Source organism: Panicum virgatum, chromosome 4N (assembly GCF_016808335.1).
Source record: "Panicum virgatum strain AP13 chromosome 4N, P.virgatum_v5, whole genome shotgun sequence".
Classification (NCBI taxonomy): domain Eukaryota; kingdom Viridiplantae; phylum Streptophyta; class Magnoliopsida; order Poales; family Poaceae; genus Panicum; species Panicum virgatum.
The window spans coordinates 15,637,622-15,658,402 of NC_053148.1; the positions used below are offsets into that span (position 1 = coordinate 15,637,622).

The window sequence follows — 20,781 nt, forward strand, 5'->3', positions numbered from 1 at the left end:
CGGTTGCCTCAAGCATTATCGATCAGTGGTACCGATATTAATTGATTTTGTTAATCAGTCCAAATTATGATAATACCCTTGCTTATGAAATTTATTATTTTAATTCATTACATACCATATCAACGATCAGCAATAATTAACAAAAATAGTACCGGAAGGTAACACATGATACCTTTCGACCACTATGACAAGGCTCATCAATCATCAATACAATAAAAGTTATAAAATAATTGAAAATAACTTCTACCAAAATAAGGCCTACTGTACACCTCCACTCATAAAGGTTCCATTTTCCAGATCAGGAGGTTTGACAAAAGGGATGCAGATCCATATTTTTGTATGACGGAAAATATTTCCTTCTAACCATAAACCTTTTTTTTTATATAGCCCGTCTAGTGTACATGGCTTCTCCTTTTTTCTAAGTGTCTGCCAATCAAGTGTCCACTTTCCTTGTGTTGATGCCAAGCATCCTCGATCCCCAATGAAGCATCCTCTCGAACATTAATCAGTTTTCCTCTTTCCTTTTGCAAACCTAAATCAATCATCGGTTTTATTTCCTATGTATACCAATCATGTGCTGATATCTTTCCATGTACAAGTAGTTAGTTTCTTTCATTGACCATCATGGCAATAAGAAAAACAACGATAGCCCTTCTATTTTTTTCCCTACGGTGTCTCCAAACCGCGTCTACAATCCTTCTACTTTGCAATTATTTTATTTCTTTGTCAATCCTGGTATACTTTCCATTTACAATAGTACATTTTCATTACCAATTATCAATCAGATTTGCCAATCAGCGCGGATTGATACCTGCTCAGATTACTTTCCTTCATTTATAGATGCATGCCATATTCACCAAAGATTTTCAAAACCAATGAGCTGAAATAAAAAAAATGGATTAGTGATTTATACAATTAAGAATTATATATGTCTTGATTACTTTCCTTATATTGTAGATGTATGCCATTGCTGGTGTTATGATCACTAGTTAGTAAATTGTGTCGCACTTCTCCTTAGCTTGGCTAAAACTTATGGCTAGGCAAAATACCTGAAACCCGAACCCCGAAACCGAAAAACCCGAGTCCGAACCCGAAAAACCCGAGCTCGAGAAACCTGAACACTAATTCGGGTTTCAACTCACGGTACCCGAAATTACTAAGGGTAATTCGGATTTCAAACCATAGTACCCGAACTTCCCGAAAAACTTGAACAACAGCCCAACCCAAACATTTTCACTCATCTCAGCCCAGCCCACCAAACCTTCCCAATTACCTAACCCTAGCTGCCGACCCCCAAGGCCCCCATGCCCCAACGCCCCCGCACCTCATCCCCCAGCCGCCAGGAGCCAACCCCGACCCCCATGCCCCCTCGCAATCATCGCCCCACGCCGCCATCGGCCAGCCACTGCGGCACCGCCCCAGCAGCGCGACTCCACCAGCCATCGTGGCTCCCACGCGCCGCTATCTCGCCACCATCTCTCCATCTCTCTACCGGAGCAGGAGGCTAGGACCAGGAGCTCGATTCTGTGCCGCCGGATCCACCTCCTCCACGCGATCATGCCCCTAGCTTCCACTTCCGGCTCCCGCAGTCCCGCTGGCGGCGGCGGGTGGGGCTTCGGCGGCGGCAGCGGCAGCCGAGTCCGGGCGCGCCTCCTCCGGTCGCAAATGCCTGGCCACAGCGCGTGTAGGGAGGGACGACATCAAGCACAAGCAGCGGCCAGCGGCGTATTTCAGTGTGGTTCGGGTTGTTCGGGTAAACCCGAACCCGAAATGTCGGGTTTTGTTTATTTTGAGCAAAAATCGGGTTGGAGTTTTAATACCCAAAATTTAGAAAACCCAAAAAACCCCACGCAAAATTTTCGAGTAGCCCGAATGCCCAGGCCTACTAAAACTCAAAGGAAAGGATTTAGACTAATTTGGGGAATTGCCCTACATCTAGTATGGGGGTGGCTTGCTTCATGTTCCTTGCGTTCGAGTGCTGGGTGCCTACAACGGGGTGATTGCAAGCAAGTGAGGATGTGAGTATCTATGCATGTATGTGTTCACCATGGGAGATAGAAGGCCCAGCTCCCCGTTATACGTCTGGTTGGCTGGGCTACAAAGTGAGAGAAGGGGTACCTCCTCCCCAGGGTTGGCATCCCGGTGAGGAGGTCGGAAAAGCTACACGAGTCATGCTGGGGCCCTCAGTCGGCCTCTCCCGTTGCATACGGAAGCCAGGTCTTGTCTACCCACTCCGCGGTGTCGCTTGATGTCCTCGATCCTGTCATCATCTTGTTGGGAAAGTATGGCGCCGCCGTACTTGTGGCACCCCCATCCCGATCCGCCGGGAGCGGGTCCTTGTTTCCTTAGTATGGCCGGCCCCCTCTATGGAGGTCGGGAGGTCGAACACCCCGTTGCTGGTACAATGAGGGGCCCGCTAGCCCGTTGTGCCCACCTCGCCCTATGCCTAGGTAGTGGTGGAGGGAAGCCAGGCATTGCTTGTTCCGTTGAGCTGATGGAGGGGGCGCGGCCGGCGCCGGGGCCAGTCGTGGCATCATCATGGCTCGGCTGACCAGGTGCGTTTCCATCGGTCCTTCGATCTGCGGTGTCCCTAGCCTGAGTGTCGGGGAGCGGTGTGGATGCACGTCCTAGTGGACCACTGCACTTAATGCTTCCTAGTGCATCCCAAAGGGTCTTCATGGTCGGATTTGGCCCTAGGATCGGCGCTGGCTCTCCCGACCCAGCGGTTTGTTGCAGGTCGGGAAAGCGCCACGTGCCCGGGGGTTGTCTGTCGGGCCCAGCGCTGTTTCTCCTAGCTGGCGGGCTGACTCTTGGTGTGCACTGGTCTAGATGGGTTGGTCGGCCTATCAAGGACCCTTGATAGCCCTCCTTATGGGTACCAGTGGTATTTCACCCGTTAGTATCCCCCGAGCCTGCTTGTGGCTCAGAGAACCGCACTGACGTTGAGTCCGCCCTTCCTAAGCGTGGTGCGTGCATCAGGTCTGGTTCTCTACACTGGGTTTGCTCGAGCGAATCTAGTGGGTCTAGCCCTGTAGCCCCTGGAGGAGTCAGGAGACTCGTGCAGGGGTTACCGTTTGGGGTCGATCTCGTATTTGAGTTGAGGTGACCGAAGGCAATTCGCTTCTGCCCGATTTATGTCGGTTCGCGAGAGCACACCCAGTGGGTGTAGCCCCCGAGCCTTTGAGTGACTTAGAGACTCTGTAGAGGGTTAGCGTGCCCGAGTTGGGTCTCCAGCTTTCGGTGCCTTGGCCCAGGCACTCTTTGTCCGGTCATATCGGATCGGAGCTGGCTGCGGTCAGGGATCAAAAATATTGCTCCGATCCGATAGGTAATGTGGCATTAGTAACGGACTTATATTGCCCGTTATCAAAAATATTAAAGGTAACGGACGTTAATGACGTCCATTACCAATGAGTCTATATACGTTACCCATAAAATCTACAGACCGCTGCCCAGCCTTACCTTTAGTATTTGTTGCAACGGACCACGGAATGTCCGTTACCCATCACAGCTTCCGCGGAATGTCCGTTACCCATCACAGCTTCCGGACCCAAATTTTGATTTCAATCCCGTTAATTTGCGTCTCGCATCCGCCCACACCACCCCCGACCCCCCTTCTCGCGTCCGCCCACCCCCTCCCTCTACCTCTACCTCCACCCCTCGCCAGTCGCCTCCCTCCCCTCTACCTCTACCTCTGCCGGCCTCCCGCTCCCCCCATTCCCCTCCACCCCGCCGGATCTGGGGCCGCACGGGCGGTCTGCCGGCGGATCTGGGGGCGGCCGGCCTGGGGTAGCGAGCCGCCGTCGGATCTCGGGTCAGCTGGTCTCGGGCGCCGCCGCCTGGCCCTTGGCCGAGAGGGGGATGGGGAGCAGGCCGCCATGCCCTTGGCCGAGAGGGGGAAGGGGAGCAGGCCGCCATGCCCTTGGCCGAGAGGGTGAAGGGGCTCCACACGCGAGGGAGGACGATGGCACGGCTGGCAGCGCAGGAGGCGACGGTGCGGCAGCGGCGCGAGGAGACGGCACGGTGGCGTGACGAAGCACTGCCGACGAGGCTCTCCACCATCTCCGCCGCCTTCTCACCAGTAAGGGTCGTTCTCTCTTTCTTCCCCTCTCTTCTCCTAGGGTATCTCGTTCTTGGCGATGGTGACGTAGTTGCGGCACTGGTGGACGAGGTCGAGGCCGTCGCAGATGGCGTTGCAGAGGACAGAGGTCGAGCATAGAGGTTGTGCTTACAGGGCAACGATTTTCTTCCAATGCCTCCATCGCTAGATCTGGTTGCTTGATGTGCGTTTGTGCTGTTCTTTGCTGGCCATGGTAGATTCAGGTAATGCAAGAGCTGTCTTGTCTCTGTTCTTAGGGTTGGCCTTCTCTATGCTTGTTTATATATATATATATATATATATATATATATATATATATATATATATATATATATATATATATATATATATATATATATATATATATGAATCATGTGTCCAATAGTTTTTGCAATTTAGCTAGTAATTTTCTGCATAAGTATTTTTTCTCCTAAGTCTATAGAATAAAGAAAACGAGACCTATTTCACCTCCCTCTTGTGTTTTTATCCATGAGAAAGGTCTAAGCTGATGATATTAAATTATTTATGCATCATCAATTACACCCGTCTTGAATCTTCTAAATCTATAGACAAATTAGCTCATCAATCATGCACTCTTAGCGCATAAATCTAAGGTTTCAGTTTCATCAAATACTTGAATCTATGCGAGAGATAAAGCTGTTTTTACCAACTTAACTGTTGGACTATTACTGAACTTGTTTACTGTCAATAGTATAGTTATGTTTTTTTCCCTCATTAGTGTCCTAAAAGGCTAAAAAATGAAGTAGGAGTCCAGCAAAATGGTATACTTCATGAGGCAGACGATTGGAAACGCCCGCGGAACAGTTGGTATTATTCATGCACCGGGGAATGCTGCTTCCAAAATCAAGCTAGGTATTTCTTTTTCCTTCCAGGAGTTTTCACTTTTCAGCTCTTTTAAGTTTTCATCTACATGTTTTGGATAATCATCTAATATGAGATAGGTCATCTGATCAGCACTTGGTTTGCAGGTGAGGGGTCGTATTTTGATAGATTTTATATACAAACTGCTGATATGGATCCAGTCCAGGTTAGTGGTTCATGTGTTACAATTCAAAGGCTTCCATGAAGATGGATTGCCTTTGTGTTCAACTAACATATTGGATACTTCATAATTTCAGTGTGCTGCATTTCTTGTGGAGGACCAAGAAATGGATAAGGTAATATTATTTAGGGACATAAAGAGCTTGTTGATAACCTGATATGCAAACAGTTTAATAAGGTAATTCTCTGCCAATTGATAATTCTCTTTGTTCTGAATCTTGCAGGCCTATGCATGAGATAATTTTTGCCACGGTTGATAAGCCAAAGCTCCTTAGTCAGGTAGGCAATCTTTTTCATCCTCGGAGACCATTGTTCAGCGACTGCTTGCTGGCTTACCCTATGTCATTTATACACTTATTTGCAGCTGACCTCTTTACTTGCTGAACTTGGTCTTGACATCCAAGAAGCACATGCATTTTCAACAATTGATGGCTACTCGTTGGATGTCATTTATGTTGTTAATGATAATTTCTTTTCCTGCAATTTCCAGAGTACCGAGCAGCTACAAGGAAAGTTACTTCAGAAATTTCACAAAGTTGAGGTACTCATTTCCTCCCATTCTTAGTTTATCAAAGCAGATCACACATTGGAATCTTATTTTTGTAGACAAAAATAAGATAGCTTTTAGTTTACTTGGCGAAACATTATTCTATTTTTCAGAAAGTTCATAAACTTGTGCCCCTCTGGGCAAAACCAGAATACCTTTCTGGGTAACCAAGGGTGGAATGTCATCTTCGCTTTGCCTGAAATGTCTCTCTTGTTAATCTTTGGTTCTCTAAAATATAACATAGTTTCAACCAGGGTGATTATATATAAATGAAAGAATAATGTTACATGTACACACTTGATTCGATGTTCACATTACAATTGCATGCACCAAGAATTTTTGTCAGTTACCTGTAGTTACAATATAAGCACTGATATCATGAGCTATCTTTTGAAATCCTGCAAGCAGTGTCACAGTCAATGGGACATGTTGGAATAATCCTATCAATTGTTTTTGCACATGCTGAATTGTATTACATGCCTATTGCTCCCTTGATATCATTTTGCTTTTGGTTCCTGGCAGTGTTGCTGTCATGACAAAGGCATACCCAAGTATTGAAAGGGATGATCTGATTTTGGTCCAGGAGATTGCCAGCTATATGACATTTTGGATGTAATTGTGTATGGATGTAATGTAATGGATGTGTATGGATGTAATAAAGGAATATAAGAAATTTTATTTTTTTGTTTTTTAATTCCAAATAGGTAACGGGTATTATGGCAATGCCCGTTACCTATAACTGTTATCGGTAACGGGTGTAATCGATGCCTGTTATTGATATTCTGTTATCGGTAATGGGCGTAATCGATGCCCGTTACTGATATCTATTATAGGTAACGGGCATTGACTTAATGCCCGTTACCAATGACTGTTATTGGTAACGGGCAAATGCCCGTTACCAAAAGGCCATCCGTGCCCGTTACAAATTTGTGGTTATCACGTAGTGACAGAATCAGTCCATGGTCCTAAATATTACAAGCTCAAACCCAGACAAATAGCAGTACATTGTGCATGGATGCTAAAATCTGACCTTCAGTACAAGGTCCTGACACAACGTTTCTTCACCCTTATTGATCTCGGATGGAAAGAGAATCTCTGCTCCTCACCAGCTAATAAGAGAACAGAAATTAATCAGTATTGGACTAAAATTTCCCATAGCAAGTTGATAGGTACTGGTACCAGGAACATTACCTCCTTCCTGAGCTCCAGAGCCTCCCTCTCCAAGTTCATTTGCATCACCAGAAGCATGAACAACATCACCGCCACATTTAAAAAGATTAATATTTCAGCAAAGCTACAGTATATAATATGCAGAATTCCATAAAAAAATTAATCTCACCATTGCCTTCACTATCATCACAACTACTCTCCCTTGACTCAACATAAACAGGGCTACATTGCTGAGCCGATTTTGATTCATAATCAGAGAAAATATCTTCTTTAGATCCTTCTTTCCTTTTCTTACCCCGTTTTTCACCAATCGTCTTTTTAAATACAGCCACCTCTTTTATCACTAATCCCTAACTCTTCTATAACAAATCTGCTAGGATTAGGGGATTCAAGCCTTCGGTCATCACGTTCATCTAGAGTCGGCACGGACTCACTCCTAGAATTGCGCAACCAATCCATGACCATGTTACCTTCATCATACATAGTGACATCTATTAGGATGCTACAAGGATCAAAATCTCTTTCACGCTCCTTGTTGGTTTGCATTTCTTGAAGGTTTTGCATGTCAGTTACGAAATGTTGGATACACAACTTCAAATTATAATGTACAAAAACCAACTTGTGAAGCTTATCATAACTTAACCGATTTCTCAATTTGGTGTGCACCAAGGCAAATGTGCTCCAATCTCGCTCACACCCCCAAGAGGACATGCATTGTGAGACAATACGCCGTTCAATCTCTTGTAGTTTGCTACAGTCTCCACCATGTTTATCCCACCAATCAGCTAGAAAAATGATGGTAAATGAAATAAGAATGAAAACATAAAGCAACAAAATAATGCACATACAAAAAAAATAAAGATGCAATTACCTGCACTACACCGGCCATTAAGAGCCGTTTTTCGAGCCTCCGCTCCTCCAAATAACCCTCCCTATTTTGGGAAGAAAGTAAATTGATCGATTGCAGTAGAAGTCTTTGAAGATGAGCTTTCAAGCTTCTTGATGGCTAATGTGACAGCATGTTTGGACTTTGGTTTCCTTGCAAGCTTGGAAGTGTACAGTGCTTTAGGATCAAGTGCAGCAGTTAGGAAAATAAAATAAAATGAGCAATCTTAATAATCAGTGATGCATGAAACAACAATATGAATTGAACAATTTATCAATTCAGCCGTCACCCTGCAAGCATAAGTGTATCTACTCAAGTCTTGTTTTGACCTTTTCCAATACCCTATTCTGCAGATTTTTTTGAATGGTATTATCACTTAAATTGCCACGTATTTCTGTCATAGATTTCATCATTTTTGGAACGAATGCAGATATAGAATAGAACTTTTGTTGTTGATTAGCTAAATGAAGTACATAGTAGATTTGTGAGACAACTTTTAACACCACTTCCATTTGACTCTACCATTTCTTGCTGGTCAAACAATCATATGTGAATTCATGGTCAGTCCGACCAACCCACACACAATTCTCCCGGTCATTAGATACCATCCATTGCTTAAACTTATCTTGTCTATCCCAAAAATTCCGAAGAAAAATGAAAACAATGCCAAATCTAGTGGCATTCCACCGAATTAGCTCCCCCTATCTTTTCTCTCATCATAGCATGCAGCCTACAAACAAAAAACATGACAACAAGAACATCATTGAATTGAATTTTAATAAAGATAGCAAGAAGACAATACTAGATGACTGATTTTTTATCCAATTCAAGAACACTAGTCCCTACCTGTTATGGTTATATAAGAATCTGCAAAATTCGCTTTGTACTATCCACTACTTCCTCAACATCAGGAAAGCGCCTATGTCCTTTAGCATTAGGTTGATGGTATCGGCAGCACATTGTTACCAAGTAATATGTGGATGCATGGCAACCAAGTCTTGAAATGGTTTCTTATAATTAGAATCATTATCTGTGACAACTTGAACAACATATTTGACTCCAATCTCGCCAATAACCACCATACCAAACTCGTCAAGAAGATATTGTGAATTTTCAATAAAACTGGCTGCATTTATAGACTTATGGAAGAACATGCGTCCATTGCAATATATCATAAAGTTAATGATGGAAATCATGGTAGGACATGTAGAACCATAGCAGAAAAAACACAAAGCTAAGTGCACAAGATCAATTGTTTCAATATGGACCATACAACAAAGTATAGGCCTACAAAGGTGTACAAGTATTCACCTGATGGTAACCCCATAATCTTTCCAATCATTCTTGAATTCAACCATGTGAGCCTCCATGTCAGCATAATTCATATCTAGCAAGGGACCATCTATTTATCTCCCACGTGGAATTGACACTCCTTCACCAAATTGTTGAGTTAACTTAATTGCTGAGCGGAAGTATGGGCAGTCTGCTTTCCTTCCGGGAATATCATTAGCATGGAACCATTTTCCCCAAGCTTTCCCAAGCTACTCTATGGCAACCCCCTCTAGCATAACATCCACCCGAGGTTGTGCTTGGGCCCTACTGCGAGCCAAATCAACATCAAAAGGAGCATTGGAAGAACTTCCAGGACCTTTATCGTATATATCAATCCTAGTTTGATGATTAGCTGAATAACTTGCACCAGCCCCATTACAAACAGACTTGCCAAAAAGGTGAAGAATTGTGTTGCTGCATGGCGGAATTAGAATCCCTTACTGACTCTCTCATTACCATCTCAATCTGTCCTTCTCATCAAGAGGGATGCTTGTCCTACCAAATACGCTTTGTGTTGCCACCTCCTTTTCAACATAGAGACGAAGATTAGTACTTCGCTTCCTTCTTATTCTTCGTGATGCAAATTCATCTGCCATTCGTTTCTTAATATGCGGTGGCACATTTTTACACTCCACTACATTCCCAGTTATTCCGCCAAAATGTTCCCTTAGACGAGATAAATCCAGCCCCATTAGGGTAGGGGTAAGGCTCGCCATGGCTCCATGTGACCTCAGTTGGTCCATTTAACTTCACCACTCTCCCTGTAGGAACACATACAAACTCAACTTTAATTTATGTAGCACAGTTGCCAATTAAATTGGTATGAATCAGGACATGGAAGAACATTTATAAAAAAAGAATCTGCTCAATAGGACAAATCAAGATTTTAAGAGTATTCATTCAATATAAAATTCCTCACACCACAGCTGATCTAAACTATAAATCTCACAGCACTGCTAAAAAGCTACTCAAATCATCACTTCAACACATGGGAGATAATCAACATTTCACATTGAAAGTCTAATAAGCAACTAAGTTTAAAGGATTGACACAACAGTTCGCCGATTTACCATCTTTTGCAGCCACCTCTACTCCAGCACTACTATCTGTTGTTCCCCTAGCTATGGCGCCACTGCATGATACGCCGGCAGCACAACTGGAGGATGCAACGGCAGTGACTTTGCCTTTGCAGCGGCGTCGCGCTACATCTTGCTCTGCTTGAGCGGCAGCATCAACATCAGTACCCCGCGTGGGACATGCGAGCGCATCCTCCTCCTCTCCCCCATCTATCGCCATCACTATGTTCCTTTTGATAACAAAGATTATCAAGCAAGAGCTAATCAACACAAGACAATTAAGCATACAAATTATCTCTAGACATTAACAACAACAAGCAATAGGATTGGGGCGGTGGCCGACGACAGCAGCAGCTCTGTGCCTCCGTCACGGGCGGGGCGAGTCTGCATGGAAATAATGGGAGATGGCAGCGGGCAGCAGCACCAGCACTAGGCACTAGTAGCCTAGCGCCGTTGAGTAGGAGAGCAGGCATGCAGGGTCGCCGACCAGAGGAGCAGCGGTGCGCCGGCGCATAGAGCAGCCACCACCATAGCTTGTGAGTGTGGGGTGGAGTCATGGATGGTGAACATATAAAGTATAAGGTTAGGAGGAGGCGGAGGGTGGTCAGTTTTGGGCTGGGCTGATTTGGTTTGGGCGTGGATTAAAAATGGGCGAAAATTTTGGGCGGTAAGGAGAAAAATCGGGCCCCACTGAGAAACGGGATTAGCGGTTTACCGGGTTTTTTCGCCGAGAACTTTTTCCTTGGTGTACGTGGTGCGGGACCCGCCATGACGCGTCCCACCACCGCCGGCGCTGAAGATCAAGCCTGCCAAGGCCCCCACCCCCGCGCCTGCCAAGAAGAAGAAGAAGCCGGCCCCCACCTTCCTTGCTCTCTCCCCCAGCCCTCAGACTCGAGTCCCGACCCCAATGTCACTGGGAATCAGAGATTCCCTGGCCACACACCATGCCGATGCTCCGTCCCGTCTATGCTACCGCGGAAGCGCCACCTTGCACAGGAACGCCGGGTGCACCGGCCTCCTCCGAGGCCGTTGGCCGTAGGCCCGCACCGTCGGCTGGCAGGAGCCGCGTGCCAGGCGTGGCTGGGCCGCGAGGCCGTTGGGGGGGGGACAGGGGAGGGAGCAAGGGAGCGCAAGTCGGGGAGAGAGAGAGAGAAAAAAAGAGGAGAGATGTGAAAGAGATAAGGTGGGTTTTGTCATTGGCTATAGAAGGGGTGGGTAGAGTAGATTTGAGTACAAAGTGTAGATGATTGGGAAATATATAGAGAATGAGATATAGAGTATGACGCGTGCAGGAGAAAAGGAGATAGACGAGGGAATATATCTTGATGACCAGAATGAAATATTCTTTTTAAAGGATGGATTTAGAGTATGATGAGTACAGATAGCCTAATACCGGTTGGTGTGCACAGCTGGTATGACCCTTTTTAGTACCAGATGGACGCTTTAGCTGGTACTAGAGGATTGAAGTTTTGCAAATTTGACTTTTCGATCAAGTATCGAAGTTTTGCAAATTTGACTTCTCGAGTACGAAGATACTTATTTGTTGCAGAGAAATAATTAATGACAACTGATAGCAAATGCATCGTACCTTGTATTATATCTGATCTGATCCATTTGTAGGGAAAATGCATGAACGGTCGAGAGATCGCATATACAGTCACTAACAACTTGCAGTATCAGTGGGTAATGGCGAGCGAACTTGTTTCTGGAAGGATAGATGGCTCTCTGGTCAGGCTCCTATGGATATTGCACTGCTTTGTTACAGGCTCGCATGGCGCAAAAAACAAGACAGTAGCTCAAAGCTTGCAACAAAAAAATTGGATGCGGGGGCTGCAACGTATCAGCACAATTGAGGAATTACACCAATTTGTTGCCCTCTGGGAGAAGCTCCACTCTATTCACCTCACCTCCCAACCTGACCAGATCAAGTGGCGGTTCACGGCAGATGGAAATTGCTCATCCCGTTCCGCTTACCAGCTCCAATTCTACGGTTCTCACCCTGATTTCCTTTGGGATAAGATATGGCGCCTAAAAGTGGAGAACAAGTGCAAATTTTTCCTTTGGCTCATCCTGCAACATAAGCTACTGACGGCGGACAGAATCATCAAGCGGGGTGGACAAGCCAACCCGATATGCCAATTATGCCGAACGCACAACGAAAATGCCTCGCATCTTGCTGCCAATTGTTCCTACTCGCATTCTGTCTGGGCACATATCTCGCAAGTCACAGGGCTGCAAAATCTCTTGGCGCCAATTACTGATCTGAAGGGCTGGTGGTCCGGCCTGATGTCCAACTCAATAGAAAGAAATCAGATCATCACGTATACAATTTGGAACATCTGGAAAGAGCGCTGCCGGCGGGTATACGACAACAAGGCGATCACATCCACCCAACTAACTAGCTTAATCCAGCAAGGTGTTGCTGCGCTACGTTTAGCGCGATTTTCCTCCCTGTAAGAGTCTCCACTGTGTGTCCGGGTTGTTGGCGGTCAAGCTCCCTGTTGGCCGCCCCTATTTTAACTTTCTTAATTTTTTTCTAGTTCCATTGTTGCTCTAAACATTTGTAACTCAGCTGCTTCCTACTATAATGAAAAGGCAGAGCACCTGCCAATTGTCCTAAAAAAACTTGCAGTAGCAGGCCGTGCAACTGCATGCACCTGATCTCGCTGCATCAAAATAATATATGTATTCTACCGAATGCAGGTGGATGTCAGGCTTGTTCAAAGTTGATTAGCTACTAATAGCAGCACTTTGTTGAATGCTAAACACGTCGAATCTTGACCGTTGACTGTTGACAAGATGTTCCCCAGCGATCTATATATATAAACAAGATTCTAGTGTTAGATACAAATTAAAATAAAGAGGCCGGCTGTAGTAGCTTCAAGAACTGTAATCTAGCTAGCTAGCTCTGGTAAGGTTCATCAGATAGCAAGTGCTTAATTTCTAGACCTCGCAAAAAGAAAATAGAAGTGCATTCATTCGATCAACCGGAACGATCGCATGGAGTTGTTCTCCGACGAAGCGTTAGCCATCGTCGTGCCCATCTTGGTCTACTGGGTGTACTCTGGCATGTATATGGCACTTGGCCAGTCCATGGATAAGTACAGGCTGCATCCCAGGAAGGAGGAGGACAGCAAGAACCTGGTGTCCAAACGCGACGTCGTCATGGGCGTCCTCCTGCAGCAGCTGGTTCAGGCTGCCGTCGCCGCCGCCGTCTTCACCGTAAGTACTTTAAGATCTAGACCACTCGTTCATCCATGCTTGGTTGTCATTAATTTTTTTGGAAATTATTAGTAGTTAGTAAGATTCTGAAATATTGTTTTGTACACAATTCCAGCTAACGGGAGATAGCCGCAGTATCTCGTCGACGACGGCGCAAGATCGCATGAGCGGCGGCTCGCCGTCGTCGTTCCTGAAGCTGGCACGGCAGTTCGCGGTGGCCATGGCCGTGCTGGACGGGTGGCAGTACGCGTGGCACCGGTACATGCACCTGAACCGGTTCCTGTACCGGCACGTCCACTCGTGGCACCACCGCCTCGTCGTGCCCTACGCGTTCGGCGCGCAGTACAACCACCCCGCCGAGGGCCTCCTCCTCGACACGCTCGGCGGCGCGCTCGCCTTCCTCGCCTCCGGCATGTCGCCGCGCGCCTCCATCTTCTTCTTCTCGCTCTGCACGGTGAAGGGCGTGGACGACCATTGCGGTCTCTGGCTGCCGGGGAACGTGTTCCACCTCTGCTTCTGGAACAACACGGCGTACCACGACGTGCACCACCAGCTGCGCGGCAGCAGGTTCAACTTCTCACAGCCGTTCTTCGTGACGTGGGACAAGGTCTTCGGGACGCACATGCCTTACGTCCTGGAGGAGAGGCCAACTGGTGGCCTCCAAGCACGCCCCCTCATGGCGAGACCCGCCACCGGCAATATAATGGCGACGAAAACTAGCTAGCTAGCGAGGATACACGAATAGATATGCACGAAAACAGATAATATATGCTTATATACATATATATCCGCTAGTATCAAAATGCATTTGTGCAAGTTTTAGCTACTAAGTTTTATCATTTTTTGTTCATATTTTGTAAAACAGAATTTACACACCATTCAAAGGTTTCATATATGAAATGTTTTAATGATACAAGCAAGTTACAATGGTAAAAGGCTGATATTGAATTGGGGATTTACCAATGGGCACCGGTATAGAAATAGTATTTTATCTTTAACATTAGTCCCGGCTGCTATTAAGCCCGAAACTAATCAAGGCTTTAATATCGGATCCAACGGCTAGCTGGATCCGTGAGAGTTGGCCGGGAGGACATTTAGTCCCGGTTGGAGCTTCCAACCGGGAGAAATAACCACTCTTTTGTCCTGGTTAGTAACATCAACTTGGTGGTGTTGCCAAGCCGGACTAAAGGGTCATCCACGAGTTAATTTAAAACGATAGCATATCAACTAGAGTCACATGTGCTGTGTAGGCAGGGTGACAAAAAAAACTATCACTACCGGATTTTGGCGCTTTGCCGAGTGCCATAGACACTCGGCGAAGGCCGAAAAACACTCAGCAAAGTGTTTGCCGAGTGTTACACTCGGCAAACACCACACTACAACCTTTTACTCGGCAAAGAGCTCTTTGCCGAGTGTTTTCTGTCGGACACTCGGCAAAGAAGTTGCCATGTGTCTAATTCGGCACTCGGCAAATAAATTTTTGAATAAATAAGAGAAATCCCCCGACGCCGCTTTGCCCACGCCGGCCGCCGCAGCTGCTCCTTGCTGCCGCAGCTGCTCCTCGCTGCCGCCGACTGCCGGTCTGGGGAGAAGCGGCCAAGCCCCGAATCTTTTTTTTTTGAAAGATTAAGCCCCGAATCGACCGCCCCCAGAGAGCAGTTGCTTCGCCTCGAAGCCCCCTGCACTATAAATAGAGACCCCGGTCTGCCGAGTCTAACGAGCCGCAATATTTTCCTTCCGCCGCCCGCCATTGCCGCCGGTGAGCAGAGCTCGCCGCGGACCGGCCGCCTCCGACCCGCATTGCCCGAGTGAGCCTCGCCACCACCTCCCCAGACCTCCACTGACACTCATCGACCCAAATCCCCTACAACATCGCCGCGGGTGAACCCTCGCCGTGTAGCAGGCTCCCCGCCGGCCACAGTCCGCCGTCGCCCCGCCTCCTCCGATCACCTCCCGACGAACCAAGACCACCCACAGGTGCGGCTCGAGCCCCTCATCCTTTTCCCCCACTTTGCCCTACCTCCGGCGACTTTCCTCGCCGGGAACCGCCGCGGCAAACCTCCGCTGCTCTGTTTCAGTCCGCTAGAGACCTCCATTGAGAAGAAATAAAAGCATGTTTAGACCAGTTCTAGGCTCTGGTAAAATTTTGACACCCATAACCTTTGTAGAACTCCCTGTGGAATTTATTCATGTGGCTAGCATGCTAGTTTTGTTAATTTTATAACTCCTGTTGCAAGAGTAGATAAAACCTGGAAAATTTACAGTACTGAATATATCCTATCTAGATGTTTCTTTAAAATTGTAGCTCCATAAACCATGCCTAACAACCTGTACAAATTCGTGAATTCTCTAGGTTAATCTGTTTGCATGATTTTTCATGGTTAGATGTCTTGTTGTTAAATGCTGAAAATTTTACAGTAGATGCTAATCTATCTATCCTGTTCTACATAAAATTTTCATCACCAGATTATGAGTATATTTTCTATTATGAAATTGTGAACATTACTTATGTTTTAATTATAGAAAATGGAACACACCCCACACACTCATTCATGAAGTAAGTTAATTATAAGTACTACTCCATAAATGACTGCCCAGGAAATGAAATCACAAAGATCACTGAGTTAACTTTTCATTGGACTACAATTTTATCGTGAAGTTAAGAAATCATTTATCATGTTGTAACCATAAATCTTTGCATTGCATATAGAAACGGTTAATCTCGCTGACGGTGATTACGAGTTGGTTCCATCGGACTCTGTTTCTGCAGAGAATATTGATCTTAACTGTACTAACGTGAATCAAGACCTGGGCCAAGCCACAGAAGACTCTCAGTTTGACAGTGCCCAAGAAGGCAAGCCCCCAGTGCATAGCCCATTATTTTCCGCATTATATTCATCTAACTATTGGTATATATTGTAATAATTTTATTTGCGCATTTACGTTTTCTAGGTGTTGATTGAAAACCTTAGATGCATGATCCCTAGGAACCATTGTTTGACATCTAGATTTTTTTTTATCGACTAGTTGCCCTGCTAACTAGGAACGGTAGAAGTCGAGTGGTTTCCTGCCTCTCGCGAGCATATAGGAATTGTCTGACTTTACCTTCCGCTGAAATATAAGGACAACGGGCGGGGTTGTGTAGTTGTGATACCCTGCTTGTGTAGTCGAAATTGGTTAAGGTCGCGATGTGTGGCTCATTTCGTTAAGCGTTTGAAAGTACTAGCCACATGCCGAGAAATATAGTAATCGGTAAGCTTAAGTACCTGATTGGACCAGCGAGTGGAACGACCTTGCACTCTCTTGGTAGAAGTAGATTTTATTTTTGTCCGGACGCACGGGTGCAGAGTCTGCGTACTCTGTAGTCGGGGAGGGTGCCCCGGATCCACGGACGGGAAAGAAAGGGAAAAAGTTATGTGGGTGACTTGGTTCCCATATATGTGCGTTAGGTTCCCCTGGCCAGGTTGAAATTCGATTCGGAATCATCCGCCTCTCACTGCATGAGACTGCTTAACGTTTTCGGTCACATAGAGTAACAAGTAGAACATGATGATGATAATACTGCTGGTTGATTAAATGGTTTCTCTACTATATTTGTGTAGAGTTAGATGCAAACTTAGAACGGTTAATTCAACTAGAATATGGCAAAGTTAAAATTTGAAATAAGGATCAATCCTTAGTGGTGTTTTTGGCAAAACAAACCCCACAAACCAAAAAGCCCTGCATGTCTAGTTATCAGACTATGGTATATCCGATGGCGGGTAAGTCTTGCTGAGTATTAGTATACTCAGCCTTGCTTGTGGCACTATTTTCAGGTACTAACTTCGAGGATTTGATTGCTGAGTCTGACTTGGCCGTGTACTTTGCCTTCGGACTGGTCTGTCGTGTGGGATGGCCCTTCAGCTGGTGCGGACCACCCTCCCACTGAGTGACGCGTTTCGTATGGGCTTTATCGATGCGTCACATGTTTCACTAGAAGTCTTTTATTGCTTCCGCTAAGACAATGACACTTGAATAATTTGAGTGGTTTGGAACTCTGTAGTACTTCTCTACTCTGAACATAGTTTTGTAATAAATTTACTTTCCGCTACAAACTCTAAGATGTATGAGATGATCTGTGTTGTAATCTCTGGGCTCACCTTCGTGTGGGTGTTGTCTGTGCAATCCTGGAAGAGCATGGCTTTATTCGAGGCTTCACTCGAGGAACTACCGGTGCGTGCCGCTTTGGGTCAGAGTTGCTTAGCAACGAAGACCAGTGCACCCGGACCCAGTTTTTTTGGTGGTTCCGCCACATTAGGGGATCTCGCAGCAGAGATACCGCACAAAAGAAGATGAAGACACATGAAGACCCCAAGTCCGAAGGCTAGGAGAACATTGGGGGTGCATGAGAAACGTGATCTTGTAACAGTAGTCAATTTTTATACTCCAACCTTCGAAAATACCTATTAGCCCGAAATATTCTTGCAATATTTCGGATAGAGTAAATTGCACTCCATATCCTCAAACTTGTCCTGAAGTTTCACCTAGATCCCTAAACTCTCAAATCGTCCATTTGAATCCCGAGACCGTGTTGAGTGGTTCATCTAAGGTCCAAAAATGCACCACGTGAGCACCCGACGCTGAGCCACTCAACACGGTTTAGGGACTCAAATAGACGATTTGTGAGTTTATGGACCTAGGTGGAACTTCGAGATAAGTTTAAGGTTCTGGAGTGCAATTTACTCTTTCAGATAGGTAGGGGTATATTTGGAATCATGTAACGGAGGTTGGGGGTATAAATACCCCCTCCCAAATTCACAGTACAAGGTTGATTCTCTGAGAAGTATATTGCATTTTACGTTCTTTAACCTTAGAGCCTTCCAACCCTTGTCCTTTTCTGTTTGGCAATCTCAAGTTAGATCCCAACATTATTGGGCATATCATAACAATGCAAATTAGATACCATCTTCACTCCGATGCAGGATGTTATAGATTTTGTTGATTATTTCTTGTATTGGTGGGTGTATCTCTATACGATTTGCACCCATAAATTCGTTCCAACGCCATACCTTTATATTCCACAAGTAATTAATATATCTTGATGTCTGCGGTGAACTGCCCTTTAGAGATAATGAGTATGCATTAAAAAATTATTAAACTAGTAGGAAAACAATAGATAATATTACATATATTAATATTCGAAGATACGAAGTCTGGCTAAATCTTTCTTTGCACATTAATTTTCGATGCGCCCTGTACTGATCCCCGTCCTATAAGAACCCACCATCCTACCAGCGGAAGCACACAAAACCTAATAGATTGTAGCATTTTCCTTTGTGTTTCGTCTTAGCTGGTCTTCCGACCATGGAGGATCAAACATGGGAGGCCTACTTCACCGATACACCTCCTCCTGCACCTAGCCTAACTAAAATCATCACAGATCTACGGAAGAGAGTACTGGTGAGCCCCATTTTTGTCTGCCTGGTATGCACCAAAGAGTCCAGCTCCCAGCAGCACATGGCTGTGCATTGCAGGAAACATGTGCAGGCAGGCATGGCTAAAGGGACTGTTAAGCACATCAAGTATTATCCAGATCACACTACATGTTATTTCTTCGGCATTAATCCACAGCCAACTCCTCGAGATCCTGGATCTGCAAACAGGGTTAGGCAAGTACCCATGCCAAGTTACAAAACTGTTCTTTCTTATGCTGGCAATGCTTTCGTGTCACACCTGGCAAGTATGCTTCCTGAGAACCCTAACGGAGTTAGTCCAATCGTAACTCCCATTGGAAACATGTCCAACATTGACCTGACACTTCGACTGGGTTCCACTCCTGGTACACTCCCGTTATCTGGTTCATCAAGCAGTGCTAACAACATTCACTCTGCTAGTGATGACCCCAAAGGGAAAAAGGTGATCCCATGGCCATATAATTGAAGGAAGTGACAAGCTAGAGATTTCGTCTAAAAAATTTAGACTATTGTTGCATCATCTATCTAGCTCTTTAGTAGAATAAAAATTATCAGCAGCTTTGTTCATCCTGGGCTGCATTATCTTTAATTTCTAAATGAAGTTCTATTGCGGAACTAATTTGTTGTGTCAGATGTATCAGTAGTTTGATCTGATTTGTATCATTGTGCTGCATGCAAGTTGTACTTGCTAATAATGTCATATCGTGGATGCTATAATATATTTGGTTCTTATATTTCCTGTTTGATGTGGGAGTGGAATCTGTTGGGATTAGAAGTATACATCACAGAGAAACATGAATGGCTTCTGCGCATGGCAAGGTGTATTCCCTGTATCAAAGTTAGAGCGATCACCCATTTTTTGAAGCTATGAAATGAAGTTTCTTTCAAAAGAAATATAAATTGTGCATTTAATCTTTTCGAAACATAAATATAAATTCTCAGTTTCTAGTAACATGAAAAAATTGTTTTAGTTAATAGCCTAACTATACAATTTACTTAAGTAAATAAGCACTAAGCTTGAGAAATTAAAATTACTTCCATATAATTCACGTGCTGCAAGGAAAAAGAAATGTCGATAAATGCAGGCAAACACTAGGATACAAAATTAATTCATATGCCCAGAGCATTGAAAAAAAAAACTGCAGTTGTTAGACACAAAAATTCTATTATTTACAATCAACGTATAGTTATCATAAGTACAAAAAGCTTGATGAACACAAAACTAGAATTATATGCAATTCAGCATCAAAGTCAATTTATTTGCTTATCATAAAAAACTTGATATTCAATGTGGTCTAGTAGCATCCTGTTAATTTCCCAATCTCATGTTGATGCAAAAATCTCATTATCGTGCAAACACCACATATTTTTCTGAGGTGGTTCATAAATACCATAAGCACAGATGATGGGGTCATATTTCTGTTGTCAGCCACTCTGAACTTACATTTTCATAAGAACATATACATAGAAGCTCTAAATATACCATTCTCATATATGAAACTCAGAATCTATCTATTATATTGTAAAACAGATGCTCCCGGAAAAAAATCAATCAACTGATGAACAAGGGGAATTGTCCCTAAACATCCTAATGGTGATGATGGATACCGCTCAAAGATGGCACTGTCAATGAAGATCATCGTGCCCACCTCAGATACTAAAAAAAACTTGAATGTGCTGGCATCATTTTTATATATTTACTTCCTGAAAAAATCATTTATTTGATAGAACATTTTTAAGAAAATCACTATCGGTTGCATAAACACCAAGGTAATTAGAACCAGGAATTAAATCTCAAGCTGAATCAGAGAAAGACCATTCCATAAATTCTTTAACAGATTGGATATTCCCTGGGTTCATCTCATTTGGGAACAGCATTACAGCAATGGATCCTTACCCTGATCAAGGAAAAAGGGTTCCTTTTGGTGGCGTGA

The 20,781-nt window shown here is 44.8% G+C and overlaps 3 protein-coding genes and 1 pseudogene across 10 annotated transcripts; 3 read left to right on the forward strand and 1 right to left on the reverse strand.

The window, feature by feature from the left end:
* Nucleotides 1–3,635: 3,635 nt before the first annotated feature.
* On the forward strand, nt 3,636–6,392 carry LOC120670767 (ubiquitin carboxyl-terminal hydrolase 3-like). 8 transcript variants are annotated; one of them, XR_005673362.1, is made up of 8 exons: nt 3,636–4,081; nt 4,172–4,323; nt 4,839–4,972; nt 5,089–5,147; nt 5,239–5,277; nt 5,386–5,440; nt 5,652–5,702; nt 6,231–6,392. XR_005673362.1 is itself a non-coding variant. In XM_039950910.1 (7 exons), the coding sequence occupies exons 1-5, from the start codon at nt 3,917–3,919 to the stop codon at nt 5,395–5,397; spliced, it is 381 nt and encodes a 126-aa protein (XP_039806844.1). In that variant the 5' UTR covers nt 3,636–3,916; the 3' UTR covers nt 5,398–5,440; nt 5,652–5,702; nt 6,231–6,392. The 8 variants fall into 8 exon arrangements, 1 of the variants encoding a protein (XP_039806844.1); XR_005673359.1 differs by having other exon boundaries at nt 3,639–4,081; nt 4,867–4,972; XM_039950910.1 differs by lacking the exon at nt 4,172–4,323 and having other exon boundaries at nt 4,867–4,972.
* A 348-nt stretch (nt 6,393–6,740) lies between these two features.
* On the reverse strand, nt 6,741–9,134 carry LOC120669172 (annotated as a pseudogene).
* Nucleotides 9,135–13,172: 4,038 nt separating this feature from the next.
* Nucleotides 13,173–14,118, forward strand: LOC120669173 (sphinganine C4-monooxygenase 1-like). The gene is made up of 2 exons (XM_039948967.1): nt 13,173–13,394; nt 13,510–14,118. Exons 1-2 carry the CDS (start codon nt 13,173–13,175, stop codon nt 14,116–14,118), a joined length of 831 nt encoding a protein of 276 aa, XP_039804901.1.
* Nucleotides 14,119–18,737: 4,619 nt separating this feature from the next.
* Nucleotides 18,738–19,313, forward strand: LOC120669174. Its single transcript, XM_039948968.1, has one exon. It carries the CDS (start codon nt 18,738–18,740, stop codon nt 19,311–19,313), a length of 576 nt encoding a protein of 191 aa, XP_039804902.1.
* Nucleotides 19,314–20,781: the final 1,468 nt, after the last annotated feature.